Source organism: Polypterus senegalus, chromosome 7 (assembly GCF_016835505.1).
Source record: "Polypterus senegalus isolate Bchr_013 chromosome 7, ASM1683550v1, whole genome shotgun sequence".
Classification (NCBI taxonomy): domain Eukaryota; kingdom Metazoa; phylum Chordata; class Cladistia; order Polypteriformes; family Polypteridae; genus Polypterus; species Polypterus senegalus.
The window spans coordinates 144,421,479-144,441,408 of NC_053160.1; the positions used below are offsets into that span (position 1 = coordinate 144,421,479).

The 19,930-nt window shown below is 37.4% G+C and overlaps 1 protein-coding gene across 2 annotated transcripts in view; it reads right to left on the reverse strand.

The window, feature by feature from the left end:
• ttc37 (tetratricopeptide repeat domain 37) overlaps positions 1 to 19,930 on the reverse strand; it is a 197,322-nt gene that overhangs the window by 120,701 nt on the left and 56,691 nt on the right. For both annotated transcript variants that reach the window (XM_039759363.1, XM_039759362.1), the window contains exons 9-10: positions 14,842 to 14,982; positions 1,797 to 1,898 (exon numbers count right to left, since the gene is read on the reverse strand). In XM_039759363.1, the coding sequence (XP_039615297.1) occupies positions 1,797 to 1,898; positions 14,842 to 14,982 (243 nt within the window). The remainder of the gene's footprint in view (positions 1 to 1,796; positions 1,899 to 14,841; positions 14,983 to 19,930) is intronic.

Sequence of the window (19,930 nt, forward strand, 5' to 3'; positions counted from 1 at the left end):
TTTTGCTTGACTTCTCACTCTATTCAACTCTAAGCAACTGACACTCAGGTAAACAGATTTGAGCTGAGAAAATTGTGCGGGGTGGGAGGATGTGATAGCAAGCTGCTTGCTGTTTGCTTCTTATCAACACATTAAAACGACAAAAGATGCTGACGGAGAGATGCGAAGCGTTTTAAGGTGGAACGGATCTACGAGTTTTTTCATAGGCTCTAGTAATTCTAGTGTTAATTGACCAGAGTCCATTGAAGATGACACTCACACTGGATGGCCTGCGGAAGTTGAGGATTTAAATTTTTCAGATAGATGAATTAAGGTTTCCTGAATAGCTGAAGAAATGGGTATCTCAGCAAGTACAGTTTGGAAAATATTTAATGAAAAGTTGTGCATGTCAAAGGTCAGTGCAAGATGGGTTCCAAGAATGCTGCCACCATGTCAGTAGGCCATGAAGCTCCAGTGCTGTCAGGAGAACTTGGAGATGCTCCGTGAAGACCAAGTTAATTTTTGCCAAGATTTGGTGACTGGAGATGAGAGTTGAGTCTATCACAGAGATCCTGAGTCCAAAATGGAGTGAATGCAGGGGAAGCACAAGTCATCTCCCACCCCGAAAAATTTAGACAGAAAAATGTGCAGGCAAAATCATATCAACTGTCTTTTGGGATATTGAAGAACTTTATTTCCAGGAGATCATGACACACAAGACAACCATAACTGGGGAGATTTAGCCAACACAATGATCGCTTTGCAGGAGTCAATCAAAGAGAAAAGATGAGGAAAACTAACAGCAGTTGTGCAGATTCCTCACGACAATGCACCAGTTCACATGTCACGTCAATCACAGGCTGCCATCTAAGAATGTGGGTTCCAGGAGCATAACCATCCACTCTATAGTCCTGAACTGGCTCCCTCGGGTTATTTCCTGTTCCTAGATTTGAAGAAATCTGTCCATGGACAGTGGTTTTCAAGTGATAAAGATGTCAAGGCAGCTGTGAAGTCCCGGTTTGAAGGTCAAATAGAAGATTTTTTTTCAAAGGTGTTAAAGCATTGCAGGAAGAGTGGAATTAAGTGTATGGAGCTATCAGAGGACTATACTGAAAAATAAAAAACATTTTTTTTAAAAAACTCTTTTCTTTCATACTGGGGTGGAAAAATTATTGAACGCCCCTCCTAAATGTTGAGAGTTATGATTTTTATAAAGTTGTTAACTGACACATTAATAACTGAAATAAGGCCCTTGTTTCACAAACTGATACATTAAGTATGTCATTAGGTTTGAAATACCCAATAAAGTCAAAATAAATAATTCCTCATCATTCAAGTTTTACTGTTTTCTTCAGTAAAAACACCAAAAAAAAGTCAAAGTAGTTATCATAAGACCCACTATATAAAATGAACTGAAATCTACCTACAAGTGAAACAATTTTTGACATGAGCAAAACTGCATGTTAAATTCTCCCCTTTAATATTAATTTAGTAAAACAGCTGGAGATGACAGTTTGTTTGGAAATATAAGTAGTAACAACAGTGCATTAACAAGGAGTTATAATGTGATAACATACACAAATATATTTGCAGATTCGAAATGTGTGCCAATCTTGTTGGCAGATCCCATCTTTTAAAATGTTTTAATTAGATCACATAAACCAACAAGGTGATGTGATTTCAGTCTAATTTTTTTTTTTTAAAAAAGCATTTGTTTTAAGTGCAATAGATCCCTTCTTGAGTTTGAAAAACTATAGCATCACACAATACTACCAAAAAGATTTTTCAATATGTGCCACATTAAATTATAGAATTACCTTGGATGCAAGAATCAACACAATCTTCATATCTGTGCATTTTCAGCTGGGTCATTGCTAAAGTATGCCAACCACGTAAACTAGAACTCAGCTTCTTTAGCCCTGCAATGTGTCAAAAAAGCACAGATCCTATAGTTTTCACAGAGCTCTAAAAAAATCAATTTACATAAATAAACACTAAACACTACTCAAGGTTACTTGACAGACACAAAAGTATTTTACTTTAACAAAGACTTTTCTTGTACTTTCCTTTTGGCGCAAAGGTAAAATGTAGTAAACAAGACAATTTATTCTCTCATCACTAAAAATAAATGTACTTTACTGGTGCAATTGCTGTACTCTGTGTGTATTTTCTCATTCCCAGCACTCCCCCACACAAAATTTATGAGAGCTTAGAGAATTAACGATTTCATAAGAACTGAATCCATCCATTAAACCAATATTGCATGTCTTTAGTCTGAAATAAAAGGCATATGAGCCTGATTCACACTTGCACTGTTCTTTTACCTTCTCATACATATGTTTATTAAATCTGGTTATAAAATTATCAAGTAGCCTTGACTGGGGGTTATGCATTTGAATTATGTATTTATATCAGACACATGGAAATATACAACTCACTTACACGATAAAGAATCACCTGTCTGAGACAAATTCTTTAACCTCGTTTCATACATTTACATATTAAAATTAATACTCTAGTGTTACCAAATGATTCAGCACATATGCTTATTTTCTATATCAATATATTTATATTTATATATATCAAATCATCTGATTTATACTTTTGACAGTATGGATTTGTCAACATATGTGAAAAAAAATTCAAAAAATGAAAGTAAGGATTCATATGTTCCAAAATATATCAAAGCCACACATTAAATATTCTAGTATGAAAAAATCATAAAATGTGGTTCATTATGAAAGTGATTGTTCTTATAAAGGTATGATATTTAATTCTAAAATACACAGGCTATATCAAATAAGACCAATTCTACACAGGTAGAGGCATACATTTTAATAAGTGTAATTAATACAAGGAAAGTTTTAACTGTAAACTTACAAGTGTAGTCTGCATACTAAGAATAAAACACACCCACGCCATATTTCCAAAAAATTAAAGCTGTACTTCAATAGTACAAAATATTAATCTCTAATAAAGAATAAGAAAAGACAAAACTGATGGGGAAGACTATTATAATGTGTAACTGTCAAATTAAAATTATACTTTCTCTAAACAATCTTAATAACTATTTTTTTCTCAAATCAATCATATGAGATTATTGGCTGTTTTCATATTTGTCACAGTATATTTGAAAGAGACAAACAGACTATTATAAAAAACTTGGCTGAGCATTTTCTACATGGGTATATAATTGGTTGAGGTGACACTGAAAAACTCATTCAATGTATTGCATAAAACAGAATGGCTGAGTGTCTGTGTCCTGCCAAAGTAGGATTTCTCATAAAAAGCTGAATGAATGAGCATTATTGAGGGAGGTCTAAAGATAACTAATGCTCTGAGGAAATGGTCAAACTTTAATCGCTAAGGAAACCAAATGTTGCAAGAATGTTTGCTTGTTGAATCTGCAGGATGAAAAATATTCAACTATACTGGCTTTATTGATGCCTACATGTACACAATATTTAGAAAGTAATAATACAGTGGAACCTCGGTTTACGAGTGTTTTGCAAGATGAGCAAAATTTTTTAATAAATTTTGACTTGATTAACGAGCGATGTCTTGCAATACGAGTAGTATGGATACACTTTGTCTGCTAAGCGTCATATGATCACAACTGAGCTGATAGTTCTTCTCTCTCTCTCTCTCTCTCTTTCTCCCCCCCCTCCTGAGGGCAATCGTCTCCTATTCTCCGTCTGAATCTGTGTGCTTTACTCATATAGTCAACATCCGTACGAGCATATACTGTTTACTACAGCATTGTGACTGTGTGTGTGTGTGTATGCGTGCGAGTCTCCATCTTGTGCCCCAAAACACGAAGCTGAGTCTCAGTACTTTAACAACACCAGCTTTATTCAGCTTGAAACAGCAACAGCGCTGTTATTTATTGTAGCGGGATCTTTATAATGTTCTTTGTATGACCCATTGACGGCAGCTGCTTATAGCATGTCTGCGATCTTTTTGGATGCGCTTATACGGCGAACTGCTACAACGCTGGGAGACTGCGATTGCTTTGGGACACTCTTCCGCATGTCATCCCGTTGGGTGGAATCCCACACGTGTTTAGAAACTCACTCACACCAGCCATGATTCTTTTTAAAGGTAAACTGCACATTAATATGTTTTTTGTATTTTTACTTTATACTTTGTATTAATCATTTTTATATGAATAGTTTTGGGTTGTGGAATGAATCATCTGAGTTTCCATTATTTCATATGGGGAAATTCGCTTTGATATACGAGTGCTTTGGATTGCGAGCACGTTTCCGGAACGAACTATGCTCACAGACCCGAGGTTCCACTTTATATTATTCCTCTTAAACCAAATGCCACCTTTTTATTGTCTTCAGTTATAGTCTTGTTCATGCAGTAGAAGTCATTAAGAAATCAGTGTCAGTTTTACTTTGCAGTGAGATCCCACTCACAGTGGTTAAATTTAAAAAGCAGTAGCTTTTCTGTTTACAAGACAAAACACAGAGCTATGAGGAAAACAAGTATGTTTTTACACATATCACCACCATGAGCTACCCTTCTGCTGTTTGGACATATACTGTGCATTTTTTCAGGATAAGGAGATAATAACTCTTCCCTTCAACTTTTTTTTTGCCAATGTTTGCTAACGTATTTACAAACTAATTTATATCTACTTTTGATGATATATATGCCCACAACGTCTGAAACACCACAAAAGGTAATATTGTAAAGGAGATTAAAATGTTAAAGCTCACCTTGATTAAATTCTGCCATCAAAATTGCCACACAAACCTTTCAGCTGCTTAGAGAAAGGCTGATTACAAGCAAACTGGTAATTGAGAGATCTGGTAATGAAGTAATATTAAGCAAAACCTGTCAGGGATGATGTGAGGTTTCTAAATCAAAGAATCTTACCGAAAATACTGTATAAATTTAATAAAATGAAAATATTGAATTACTCTGGAAAACAATGTTTAATACCAATAGCATAAACTACAACAATGTAGTGAATTGACATCCACAATATAACAAAGTAAAGTGAAATTTACTTTATGAAAAATCCAACAGATCTGCTGGATTTAAATGCCACCAGTGAAATTCTGCACTAATACAATGAAATACATTGAATACATTTGCAAATTAGCTGATAAAATAAACAAGGAATGAATCCACAAATGAAATAAAATAATGAAATATTCATCATATAATTAAGTGAATGGCCATATATGTACTTTCACCTGTTTGTTGTGTATAATCACTAAGGTTTTAAATTAAAGGTCTGCAACTTCAATCTCTGACAATGAGGGATGCTGAGCAAGTCACTTAACCTGACTGTGTTCCAAAAATATCTCTGCATTTAAACAAATGTGCATCAATTCTTTAACTGGCATGGTAGTGTAATCTGATTGTAAAATACAGTTGTTTCAAAGGTGGCATTCTTTAGTTTAATTACCATATTTTTCACTCTGTAAGACACACTTTTTTCCCCCAAAAGTGGGTGGAAATGTATGTGCTTATTATGGAGCAAATATTGAGTCACAGACCATGATGTGTATTACCTGACCTGTCAGCAGGAGCAACAGCTGTTAGAAGAGGAAGTGGTAGGCCCACGAGAAACTCCTGGGGACGCTGGGACGTAACACTAGAATTACCAAAGCCTACAAAAAAATTCGTAAATCCGTTCCATCTTAAATCCCTTCACACCTCTCCATCAGCATCGTTTCTCTTGTAAATGTGTCGACAAGCAGCAAGCAACCTCCTATCACATCCCCCCACCACCGCACGGTTTTCTCAGCTCAACGGTAACAACTGTTGATTGGTAATCAAATCTTTACGGGTTAGACCACAGACGACTCCGTTTTGAGAAGTGACAATAAGACTTTAAGACTTTACAATAGCAAAAATTATTAACAGGAACATAAATCTATGCTAATAAAAGGTAAAGCCCTCACTGACTCACTCATTCACTCATCACTAATTCTCCAACTTCCTGTGTAGGTAGAAGGCTGAAATTTGGCAGGTTCATTCCTTACAGCTTACTTACAAAAGTTGGGCAGGTTTTATTTCGAAATTCTACGTATGATGGTCATAACTGGACCCTATTTTTCTCCATATACTGTAATGGACTTTTGCTCGATGGCCGTGGGGGCCGGAGCTGCGTGTCACATCATCACGCCTCCCACATAATCACGCGAACTGACTGTGAACGCAGTACGTAGAAAAGAAGGAAGAGCTCCCAAAGAGCGCTGAAAAAGACGCATACAAGCTTATTCATAAGTGCAGCTACTGCGGAAACAAAGCACGGTGTAAACCGTAAGTTTAAATTAAGTTTATGGACACGCTCCCGCTGCTGTTTGTCATGCCTTCGTCGAATACGTTATTCGCGAGATACAAGTTTAATGAGAAGACACGAGGTATAAATGAGACTTTGGATCACTTTGTAATGGAGTTAAAATTGCTGTAGCAACAAACTTTTAAGTGCCGGGTCTTAGCTAACATTAAATAAAGCCGTGGACATCGCAACATCACACAAGAGAGCAGCTCACGTGAACTGACTGAACGCAGTACGAGTGATCACTTCCATGCATCACACCTGTTCAAAAAACGCATTACACAATTGACAAGGTAGGAAAAGAATATGCTCCGAGCTGAGCTCCACAGTTAACGCAGTCTTGCGGAAGCAACTTCGTCACGCTGCCACCAAATACTCACAGAAAAATCCACAAGTTAATACACATGCTGTCTCTAGAGTTTCTCCACACTCAACGTATTCCTCGCATCCCCGTTATAGCCTCTGATCTCCCATTTCAATTCAGATGCCTCCAATTTCCAGTAAGGCTCTGCTTCGCGATGACAAGTAATAAGTCTCAGGGACAGACCCTACAAAAGGTTGCCATTGATTTCAGGCAACATTGCTTTTCTCCTGGACAACTATACGTTGCATTCTCAAAAGTAATCTAAGTGCACAGCTTGGTCATATTACAACCGGAGTGCTGAACTGACAACATGGTATACAAAGAGATCCTTAACAGATTGTTATTGGTATATTTTCCCTCAGTTTAAAAAGGTTTTCTTTTCTTCTTAATAAAAATTTAAAACCAGTTCTTCGTCACTGCAAAGCGCGGGGATTTTGCTATATACAGTATATATATATGTAGATATGTGTATATATATATATATATATATGTATATGTATATATGTATGTATGTATGTGTATATATGTATATATATATATATATATATATATATATGTAAGTATGTGTGTATATATATGTATATTTATCTGTATGTATGTGTGTATACAGTATGTATGTGTATATATATGTTGATATGTGTATATATGTATATATATGTAGATGTGTGTATATATATATATATATATATAGATATGTGTATGTGTAGATATGTATATATGTTTATATGTGTGTGAGTCTGTGTGTGTATATATATATATATATATATATATATATATATATATATATATATATATATATATATATATATATATATATATATGACAGCAACACTCATAACAGTGACAAAACAATTTGCATTGACAATCATGTTACTTTATTTTTAAAATATTTCCTTTTCTTTTTCATAACTTCTTTAACACACTACTTCTCCACTGCGAAGCGCGGGTATTTTGCTAGTGTGATATATAATAACTAACTAAATAACTTAAATAATTTAAGAGAGTTAACAGTAGGGCATCATGTATTTCAAGACATTTTTCTTATTCAAGATGCAGATGGGACTGTAGACTAAAGTTCCCCCTCAGTCTCTCTCTGAACTGGGCTTTAGGCAATAGTATCATTTACCTCATAGCAGCATAGAAAAGAGGCCATTGTTGGGACAGCTGGTGTCACAGATAATTTTCTTTGCCCTGGTCCAATATCACTTGGTGTAGATGTTCTGGAAGTTTAGGAGTGCACACTCCTTTGATAGGTTCAGCTGACCATATCACTCTCTGAAGAGCTTTTTTGTACTTCTGTGTGCTGCTGCCAAAGCAGGCATTAATATTGCCTGTCAGGTTAATTACGATGGTGGATTTATAGAAGTTATTTAGCAATGTGGTAATACAACCTGAAATCCCAGAAGCATATGAATTGGTAAAACCTGCAAACAGGTTAGTTCCTCTGTGATGTGAATACCTAGGTATCTCTCTACCGGAGTGCTGTTAATTTTGAGGGGGTGATACTGCCTCTGTTGTTTGGTCCCAAAGTGCACAATCAGCTCCTTTGTCTTGCTGACATTCAGGAGTAGACAGTTGTCCTGGCACCATTGTGACAGACTCTGTACTTCACCTAGGTAAGCTGGAATGAAATCAGGCCTGCCACAGCTGTGTCATCAGCAGTGCCAGCTGGTGAAAAAACTTTGGGCGGGGAGTGCAGTTTTCGGGGAAACAAACTGAAGTAGCACTTAACCATTATAGAGTGCCATTCATATCTATCTATTATAGAGTGCCTTTCACGTCAATCTATTATAGAATGCCTTTCATATCTATTTATCTGGTCATTCCACAAGCTCTCGTGTTTGTCATCATTGTGTCAATTAACATCTTGGCCTGTCCAGTATGAAACCCATTGGGCAAATCCAGGCTAAAATGTATTATACCCTTTCCACCATGCTGCCCAATCTGATGCCAGCTATCCCACTTCTACTGTGCTCCAAAACTTCAGTTTGTGACATCCACAGTCCCTTTATTCTTCACATAACTTTTCCTATAGCAACTGCCACCTAAATTTTATACTACATCTATCTCTAAATTGCCTCATCCTCCAACTGGCCCAGTACCCCATTCTGCCAAAATCCACACCATAATGTCAGCATCCCCGCCTCCTTAATCTTTAAATAATGCAGACTTCTGTCTGCCATATAACACATCCATAGGATAAGTCCATACAAAATCACATTCTGCCTCTGCTAATAAAGTGCCCAGTCCTTGGCCATTTTTATTACATTTTATAAATCTACATTATACAATCACTAGTCCTCTGATTTTTTCAAGTCTTGCATCCCAGTTTATCATTTACCCACTCCCCCCCAACCTGTCTTGTACAATACCCACAGGTCAAGAACAACCTAAATCTTATTCTGCCTTTACAATCAGGATACCTATATTTCCTTGAACATGAATTTTGCACTCCTTTCCTTCAGGCCTGAATATTTCTCAATTACTTTCTGCTTAAATTGAGTCATTTTACTAAGCCTGCCAAAACAATTTAGCTTCATGCTATTGCATAGATCAGTATTTCCTAACCTTTTTCTTTGGTGGCACACGTTTTTGTAACAAAAACATCCCAAGGCACGCCATTATCTTACTAACTTCTTCGCACAGTTTGAGGCGCAGAACAAAGAGCCTTTAGAGAAAAGCAACACCTTCCTCCACTGACCAGGTACTCTGTCTCTCTATAACTGACGTGAAGAGGACTCTATACAGAGTCAATCCATGCAAGGCTGCAGGACCTGACAACATACCTGATCGTGTGCTCAAAGAATGTGCCAGTCAACACATCTCTGAGCCAGTCGTCAGTCTCAGCATGCTTCAAGTCGACCGCCATCATACCAGTGCCGAAGAAGTCATCAGTGACATGCTTGAATGACTACTGACCAGTTGCACTCATGCCAATCATCATGAAGTGCTTGGAAAGGTTAGTCATGTCATACGTAAAGACTAATCTCCCTGCCTCCCTTGACCCTCTTCAGTTTGCATACCGCTCAAACAGGTCAACTGAGGATGCCATATGCTCTGCCCTTCACATCTCCCTGACACATCTGGATAAAAAAGACACATATACCAGGATGCTATTCATAGATTTTATTTCTGCCTTAAACATAATCACCCCTCAAAAGCTGGTTGTAAAACTGAGCAAGTTGGGCCTGAACACCACCCTCTGCAACTGGATCCTGGACTTCTTAAAAGCGAGGCCCCAGTCAGTTCGGATGAGCTGCAACACTTCCAGCATCATCACACTGAGCACTGGAGTGTTGCAGGGCTGCGTGCTTAGTCCACTGCTCTTCACCCTGCTGACTCACGACTGCACAGCCACGCACAACACCAACCACATCATCAAGTTTGCAGATGATACAACAGTGCTGGTACTGATAATCAGGGATGATGAAACAGCATACAGAGAAGAGGTGGAATGGCTGTCTGCATGGTGTGAAGACAACAATCTATCTCTCAGTGTCGACAAAACAAAAGAGATAATCGTGGACTTCAGAATATCAAATCCTGCCCACATCTCATTTAGGCATCAACGGTTTAGATGTGGAAACTCTTAGGAGTACCAAGTTCCTCTGTGTGCACATAACTGAGGAACTTACGTGGATGCATAACACCTCATCACTAATCAAGAAAGCCCATCAGAGACTACACTTCCTGAGGTGACTGAAGAGAGTGTCACGCACGTGCGATTAGGTGGCCGTGTACGGACCTAAACGGTGTTGTAAAGTCGTATGCCAGAAGGGAATGGCGGGTACTAACCTTTCTCTCTTTATTTCCTGCAGAAAGAAAGATGCACTGCCGCCATGACTCTGCCCGACTTGCTAACCACATATCGCCACTTCCGCCCTTCCTCTGTCAACTCCTGATGATGTCAGCAATCCCAACATCCATCTCGGCTCCTTCCCAGCATACCTCTCTCTCTACTTCTGGTCCCTCTTCATAAATATTCCCCCCTCTGCCATTTTGACTGTCGACTGTATGGTGCAATTGTGTACTACTTTGACAATTACTATTTTTGAAAATATTTTTTACAGTATACGGGGCTGGAAACCCCAAACCTTTATGATCGTGTGTCTTTCTTTTCACATGAGAAGTCTTTCCCCTTCCATCCTCACCATGTTCTACAGAGGCACCATTGAGAGTGTTCTGACCAGCTGCATCATTGCCTGGTATGGCAACTGCAACATATCTGACTGCAAGTGTCTACAAAGGATAGTGAAGACGGCAGAGTACATTATTGGGGTGCCTCTCCATTCACTACAGGACATATTTTAAAAACGCAGTGTCTGCAAAGCCTGCAGGATTGTGCAGGACCCCTTACACCCCTCACATGGACTTTTTACACTTCTTCCATCCAAGAGAAGATACTGAAGCATCAAAGCCAGATCTTCCAGGCTGCAGGATAGCTTTTACCCCCAAGATGTTAGACTCCTTAACACCATGCTGCCACCTGGGATCTTCCACTCCGCCTCAACCACCTCTAAAAACACTTTCCTGCAAAGACGAGTGTGCATGTAGGAAAGAACTGAAAATCTTTTACTGACCTTTAAGTATTTTGATACTCTTGATATCCTTCTGCTGTGAAACATTCTGACCTGTCACTGTTTACACATGTCTTAAACAACTATTATCATACACTGATAATTTCCGCATTATCTATATCTATTATTTATTTATTATATTACATATCTTTTGACTATATTTATGTATTCAGATTGCAAATACCATACATTGCATCAATGTTCATATTGCTAACTACATGTCAATATTGCTGCTACGTCTTTGACTTGTCTTTGCACAATGTCTTGTCTTGTGTTTTAATTTTTAATTAAAATTTTAATTCTATTTTTAATTTATTATTTGCACTTCATGTTGTTACACTGTGGACCCTGAGCTTCACAATTTTGTCTATCTGTATACTTGTATATGGTTGAGATGACAATAATGTTCACTTTGACTAATCACAAACACATTATATCTGATACATGCTTAACTGTCCAAAAGAATGGGACTACTGGCGAAGCCAGTGAAAAAGTAGGTCCGAGATCAGCATTCACAGACACAGCACTTAGTGAGCACTTTGCTGGGATCTGCCAGCTGCTTCGCCCCTTTGCCTCAGAGGTGACTCATATGTCCACTATCCACTGGTCCTATGAGACTCACAAGCAACCACACACCCAAAGAGATGGACTCTAGCAACCTGGAAATGCATATGAATTGCTCCAAGTCCTGTATTGTAAGTGCTGTAGAACTCATATTTGGAGTGTGATACATTTTGAAACTGCTGCATTAAGCAGGCTCTTTTGAATAACTTGTAAAAGATTTGTTATTGTACAGAAATAAATTTCACTAACAGCGTACGGTGTTGCAGTTAAATTAGACACCATGCGTTTTGGAAAATTTTTATCTTACCCTTGTCATTGATCCACCATGATCAAGCAATTGCAACAATACTGAAAACTAAAACCAAAACTGAAACTAAATCAAAACAAGACTAGTCTTTTTAGAAAAAAAGCAAAAAAAAAAAAAAACTTAAAACTGTTAATGCAATTGTCACGCTAACTGAACCTGAAATCCATAATCCGAAAATATGTGTAAGCGAATAACATGAAAATGTGTATGCCAGAAAATATATAAAATTATAAAAACCAGGGCAGGTAAACATTTCTATGCATTTTACCTTTAAAAATTTCAATCATCTTGTAAATATGTCCCTAATGAAGATTAAACATACGACCAGGGGTTGTGGTATCCCATGAAATACTGATCCATGATGATGAGACGGGATAAAGAACGTGATGGCATGAGTCGGAATGAAAGGTTGGGGTGTGAGCAGCAGGTTTGAACCAATGCCAGACTCCAAGTATGTATATGTGTGCAGAGATAATGAATGTGGTATTATGGCTGGGTGAACATTGTGAGTAAAAGTGGAGTGAGAAGTAATCTTGGTTTTAGTTTTCCATGTAAAAGGCCTCTCAGTGGAGGCATTTCCCAAGGCCAAAACAATGGTGAAGACTGTACACGATTCAGTTCACTATTTATTCAGAACAATTTTTGTTCTTCATTATCCTTGCTGCCCTCATTTTGAACCTCCTACCTTAATTCTTTTAGGGCGGTAGACAGAAGTTGACAACCAGAGGTCGATGGCGATAACTACCTGTGAATGGCGACAAAATTAACGATTACATTAAAGGAAGACCCCTCTTTCTTGGAGAAACGTTAGACTCTTTGACTTGATGTCTAATCCCTGCATGTGCATGAGTAGCGAAATATAAAAAAGGCAAAATGGCATTGACATCTGGAGACAGTAAAGCAAAATACTCAGTGGACAAGGTTTTGAATATTATTACTGAGTCGGTTTCTGACTTTTCGGCCCCTAATTTTGTTGTGAGTGATCAGGAGATCAAGCAGGAGAGTGAGGAACCAGCATCAGAAGATTGGACTCCAGCTGACACGACAGATTACTGGCTGCTGGTATACTTCAGGCTGTTCTTTCCTGAGGCTGCCTTTCAACTACTGTCAGAAAATAAACAGGTATGCTGAGCAATTTTTGGAATTGCAGGCTTTGCTTGCACAGCATTCTTGTTTTTCAAAGTGGAATTGCAGACTACATTTGCATGGCATTCTTGTTTTTCTAAGTGGAAGCACACAATAAAAGACAAGGTAAAGGGTTTTGTGGCATTACAAATAGAGATAACTTTAGAGAGCACTGGTCCAAATGAGCCACTTTCCTGCAACATATGAGGACAAGAGGTACAAACCTGATTGTGTTGTGTGCAGCAACAGACAACTGAAAAAGAGGCACTAGTGCAACACATACTATAAGCAGTGCAATGTGGCAATGCTTGCAATTGGCTGCTTTGAGCGTTATCACATTTTGCAGGACTTTGCCGTGTAACATGTGCGTAATATGTGAAATCACATAGTATAGAGGCTCATAAACATATAACACATTTGTCATAAAAAATTTTTTGTTGAATGTTTTGTAAAACCATTGTTTTGTGTGCTTTTTAAATAAATGAGATTTTGGAAAAATATTAGTCTTGGGAGAAAAGAAAAACAAAAAAGTAAATAAATAAATAAATCAGCCCTAAAAAACCCTTTTTAAAAAATGCATTCTCTGACTTATGTCTTCCTTTCTTCACCTGTCAAGAAACCAGTACAATAGTAATGTCTTGGTGATATAAATTATTATACGCTTGAGTCATCATTTAGCTCCTCTGGCTGCATATCCATATTTGATCAAGAGTATCCCCACAAAAATTCATTAAGTATATCCAAATATTTCAGAATCAAAAATTAGAAATAATTCTGGGCCTAAGCATTTCGGATTAGGAATACTCAACTTGTAATAATAAGTAAATGAATAATAGTATTAAAATTTTAAAGCTATAATAACCATGCATGATTCATTGTTTCTATATTTAATAGCACAGCAATACAAAATGCAATTAAAAGGAAAAAACAATTTATCTCATTACAAAAAGTGACTCAGTCTGCTATTACATAACTGTACACATGTCAGTTCTAATATTACTACTGCTATCTCTGCCAAAAAATAATTTTTAAACCAGTAGATAATGAAAATAACATAGCAGCGATCAGCTGATTTTCAGAATCATAATTGTGTTGTTGACCTGCATATAGTAACCAATCAGTTCCTTAAGGTTTTGTTACATCAACAATTAAAAAAAAACACTGCCTAAAGAAAGAACTTTTATTGAAGAATCATATTTTAAATATACCACTATCAGAAAATAGCCTGATAAAAAAGAAAATGCATGTTGAATAATGACAAATGCACAGACATCAACACTCTTCAACTGCCATCAAAATAAAAAATACTAATGATATCACATTAGCAAACTAAGTAGGTGAAAAAATGCAAGTTTTAACAACTGTATTAGGCACACTCAGTGTTACATAATTATTTAAAACCGTCCTTTGAAAACTAGATTTGATAGGATAGGATTTTCTGCTGTATCAAATCTACTATGTATATGTAGATAAACGACAGCTGAATGTGTTAAAGCAGACAAAAAGAAAAATGTTTAAAACCTTTCCAGGAAACTGCTTTTAATATTTTTATTAATCTATAATCAAACAACAGATCCCATATGGTCAAGTCAATATTCATTTATTCAAATACTCAACTTACCAACAGTTAAACTGTCAGAAGCTAGTTGGTAATTATTTTCTTTGAAGGCCTTGATACCAATACCAATATGTCCTGGTCCATTACTTGAGTCCATTTCTAATAATCTTGAGTAGCAATTTACAGCATCTTCATCGCAGCTACCTGTAAAAAAAGTAGTAGGTTATACTTGCAAATTTAGAAAAAAAGGTTCTTCTAGCATGTGTATCACTATAATAGAAAAACTGTAACAAAAGCAACTATTACATAAAGAAGATGCAATCTCTTATTTCTTATATGTCTTATATAAGTAATGGGTTGATGATGACGCAGTATTTTAGTTATACAATAACTGGCACCTCTAAATAAAATTAGGATTTAATTTGCTCTTTTCTATCAATGAAAATACTACATCACAGCAGAATAAAAAAAGTAAAACACTTTTACCTGAAACAGGATGTCAAGTTCATACACCTCATATGAAGAGTTTGCAGTGAAAGAATTTTACAAAACTGAATAGTTGAAATACATCAACTCTATTTCAAAGCTTTTTTGTTACCTATTTTTCAAATATACAGTAAATCATCTTATTGTATAAAGGGCAATGTCCCCATTTCCTCTTTAAAAGTACAAGCCATAATGCAAGGTGACTGCAATCCAGAAACATGGGATGGAGCTGTAAATTAATTTTGATTAGTTAAAATGATGTCTGAAAAAAGCAAAAGACAAAAACTGAGACAAGACAAACTGTAAAATAACAGTTTTGAAATTACGAGTCACCCATGCAGCAGGGGCTGACAGTCAGTTACTGTCAATGCGGATAAAATCCATAAAGTCTCGATTGTGCTCACTAAAACAATTGTAGAAATCTTTATTAGCATAATAGCAGTCCGATATAATCCAAAATACACAATTCATCCGCCTGTTAAAAACACAGCTTATGAGCTGTGCAGCTGTTGCTGTTACATGCTGCCCAGGTTAATGTTGCAACCCCCAACACTGACAAGTGGCATGAAATGTCTATTAAAAATGTTAATATACCATCCTGTAGGATATCGAAAACACAGAAAGTTTAAAATTATTGAAGTTATCTTATAAGTATTGCTTAAATTACAAACACGCGTTATATGCTAGTGTTAAAAAGAACATGTAGACAGTGTACACAAATAGCACTAAAATATAAAGAGCTCTAACTTAAATTGGAAACAGAACAAATACATTTGGTTTTAACTTTGCAATGAGAAGCATGCCTCTGTTACCTTCCTATGAGTACTGGCCATACTTTAGGGAGGTATTATTGGGATAAGTGTGAAATGCACACAACTTCTCACATGACAAAGAAACTATATATATTGTGGTGTATGGCCGGCTGTTCATCCCGGCCAATACCTCCAAGCCGCCAAGTGGAGCCCTCCCTGCAGTATGGAGGTTCCCCGAAGACCAGCAGGGCATCATGGACATTGGAGTTTTTATACACAGCCCTGCTGGATACCATGGGGACCACTAGGAGATGCTGCAGGGAGAAACAGTGTTTATTTACCCTACGCCCTGGAAGTACATCCGAGTCACATGGACAAGGGGAATGACATACTTCCGGGGTGAAGAAAAGGACATTTGATCTGACCTGGAAGTGATGAAAGATCACATGGACTGGGGATTGGAATACTTCCGGGTCAGGGACTATAAAAGGATTGTGGGAGCTCCCAGACGGCGAGCTGAGCTGGGTGGAAGGGTAGCAACGGGTCTGGGAGTGGTGGAGAGTATTATTGTAGTGATTATTGGTTTGTGTATGAGAATTGTGGAGGAGAGGGTGCTTTGTGCACTGTGCAGAAGTAATAAAGTCAACATTTGGACTTTTACTTGGTTTCTGGAGTCTTGGACAGGGGTTCAAGGGAGCAATAGCGCCCCTATATATATATATATATATATATATTGTCACACACGCGCATGGGAGGCAGCTAAAGGGCTTGAGTGAAGGCAGTTCGAGGCATGCCGGGTGTGGCAGAGTGCACTGACTCTTTTCTCCCTTGCCTGTAGACCATTCCGGGGATTTCACCTGGATCTCCTGACATCACTTCGGGACTGAGCCAATGGAAGTCGGCCACACCAGCTCCAGTCCCTCTGATGTCACCTTCCGCTCTGAGCCAATGGTGGAAGACCACGTGCCAGATCCATACGACCTCACTTCCTGTCTCCCCTTTAAAACCTGCCCCTTTTCCTTTGTTTCCTCAGTCTTGTTTTGGACTCGGTTGTATGCACTTCAGTGCTCTGTATTTCAATAAGAAAACGACTTTGTAGCCAGGATACCACAATATACGGGTGGCTGCCCCAACTCTTTATCTGTCCATGTCTCGTTCTTGTGACTATATATATATATATATATATATATATATAAAGAGAGAGAAAGAGAGAGACATAAAAAAGGGTTAAAGTAAATAAAAATGTCTCCACTTTTCTTTAAAACTAGTCATAATTGTGCAAATCATTTTTTCTTTCAAACCCTGATCAAATTTAAAAGAAAAATGCTCTTTTTATAATAATAAAAGAGAAGGGAGACAATTTCTTGTAAGGAGCAGGATGTGCCTGATGCGCGTGAATGGAGGTTTTGTATTTCAGGAACTATTACGGTAAAGCGTGTGGTGGCACACTGGTTAGTACTCTTGCCTAATGATAGGAAGTAAAGGTTCAAGCATATATGGTTTTTCTTGTCAAGTCAGTATATTTTCTGTGACTGCGTAGCTTTTTCTGGGAATGCCTTCTTGTTATGGAATTTTGCCGCGGTATTTCCCGATGGTTGAATCCACCTTGTTGTCGCTGAATCTGATCGCCACTGAGATATTTTTCCTTTATTGCTGCTGAATCAGTTCGCCACGGAGTTTCCATGATCTGGAGACCAGCGACGTATGAAACTGAGCTAGATGTGCTCCTAATTTGTCAAAAGTAATACCCACTCGCGCCCTGAGAAGTGTATCGAACGCTGAAAAACAACCTTGAGTGAGTTTATAGTACGTGTGATAGAGATATCTGTGAATGAAATGCAATTGTAAAAGAACTTTACTCTGTGAATGAAGTGGAATTGTGAATGAAGTGCAGTTGTAAAAGAAAAATGTTGAGTATGAGAATATGTGTTGTTAAAAACAATGTATGAGAATATGTGATATTTGAAAGAATGAAGCAATTGCTAAGTGTGTAGGACTGACTGCAAAGATGAGAGGCTGCTGTTAAGAGACAGCAGAGGCTGTCTTTTGTGAAAAGTTGCTTTCTGCATTGTGCTGAATTTTATCTAAAGAACTTCTGCTTTAGCCAGGTAAGCTACTTGGACATGAAGTGGAATAAATCTACTTTAAAAAAAATAAAAGAAGATTAAATACTCTTCCTCAGAGTCTGGGGTAACAGATGCTCTCATATGTCATTATTTGTAAGTCTGTGCTTCTTTGTTTGTCAGCTGACTAATCAATAATGTGAAGCAGATCCCAAAGGTGGGGGACATCCCAAATAGTAACATAGTAATAGGGGATCAGATCTAAATTTTAAAAACAGTAATACATGTGAATGATGAAACAAATTCTATACCAAGTAAAATTGTGATAATAAGAATAATGTTAATTGGTAATCCATCCTGTACCTAGTCAGTGAGCTTAGAATGCCATTGCTGAAGCCTAGAAACAGATGCAGTGTTTAATAAAGCAATGACCTACTGACCCTGCTGAGTTTTAGTGAAGCCAGAAGGACAGCTTATAGCTGGTCAGTTAGGAATTAAAAAATCTGAATTTCAATAGTATTATAAGCATAAAAGATATGTAACTTCAAAACTACAGATGTTCTTTTTTTCACCAGATTCAGCAAACATCCTGTGACCAATGGATGAAACACACAGGATATTCCTATAGAAGCTGCAAGAAATAGTTTAACAGCAAGTCTGGGCAGTGAAATTAAATGTAATCTGACCAACTGGTGGTGAATGTTTGCTTATCAATCATAGATTAATTATGATTAGTTGTGCAAGTTTAAGGGTATAACATCCTGTATAATAAAATGTTTAAATGATAAAAATAATTGTAAGGTGCAAACAGGCTAAATGTTACTATATTCAACTAGACTAATTTCTTTCTCTAATTTTCATATCCAATAGAGTAAAGAGGGTTTACATATTTTGATGTATTGGGAAGGATTATTAACACTTCAGTAATAATGAAATGTATTAGAACTGAAATACATGCATTCATTTGTATCTGTTAATGATTAATTTTATGAATATTTGTTGTTACATCAATGTATTAGGGTTAGTGCTCAGTAATAATGCACATAATTGAATAGATTATTAAGTCAGTTATACATTAGGAAATTTATTTTGTATGGGAATAATTCAAATGTTTAACATTAGCCCATAGAAACTCTGCTTTGTAATATCTTAAAAGAAATTTAATAGATTTATCTCTTGATAAGAAAAGATGCAGTCTGTTAAAAGGTTTTGCTTTAGATAAAAATGAATACACCTATAAGTTCAAATATGTAACATCTTGTTTCAATTTAAGACACCTGCGATGGATAACTGATGCAATGTGTTTATTTTGAAAGAAACATTTTCACCAGCGGGCGGCACGGTCGCGCAGTGGTAGTGCTGCTGCTTCGCAGTTAGGTGACCCAGGTTCACTTCCCGGGTCCTCCCTGCGTGGAGTTTGCATGTTCTCCCCGTGTCTGCGTGGGTTTCCTCCGGGTGCTCCGGTTTCCTCCCACAGTCCAAAGACATGACGGTTAGGTGGATTGGCGATTCTAAATTGGCCCTAGTGTGTGCTTGGTGTGTGGGTATGTTTGTGTGTGTCCTGCGGTGGGTTGGCACTCTGCTCGGGATTGGTTCCTGCCTTGTGCCCTGTGTTGGCTGGGATTGGCTCCAGCAGACCCCCGTGACCCTGTGTTTGGATTCAGCGGGTTGGAAAATGGATGGATGGATGGATTTTCACTAGACTGGTTAAAATGTAATAACTTGCCATACTAATTTATCTTTTAGTGTTATTATATGATACTCGGAACTGAGAGGCTAGGATTTCCATTAATAGTGCTGTGTATTGTATTATGTTGTTTAATGTTATGTATTTGCTCTACCCTTTGCTCT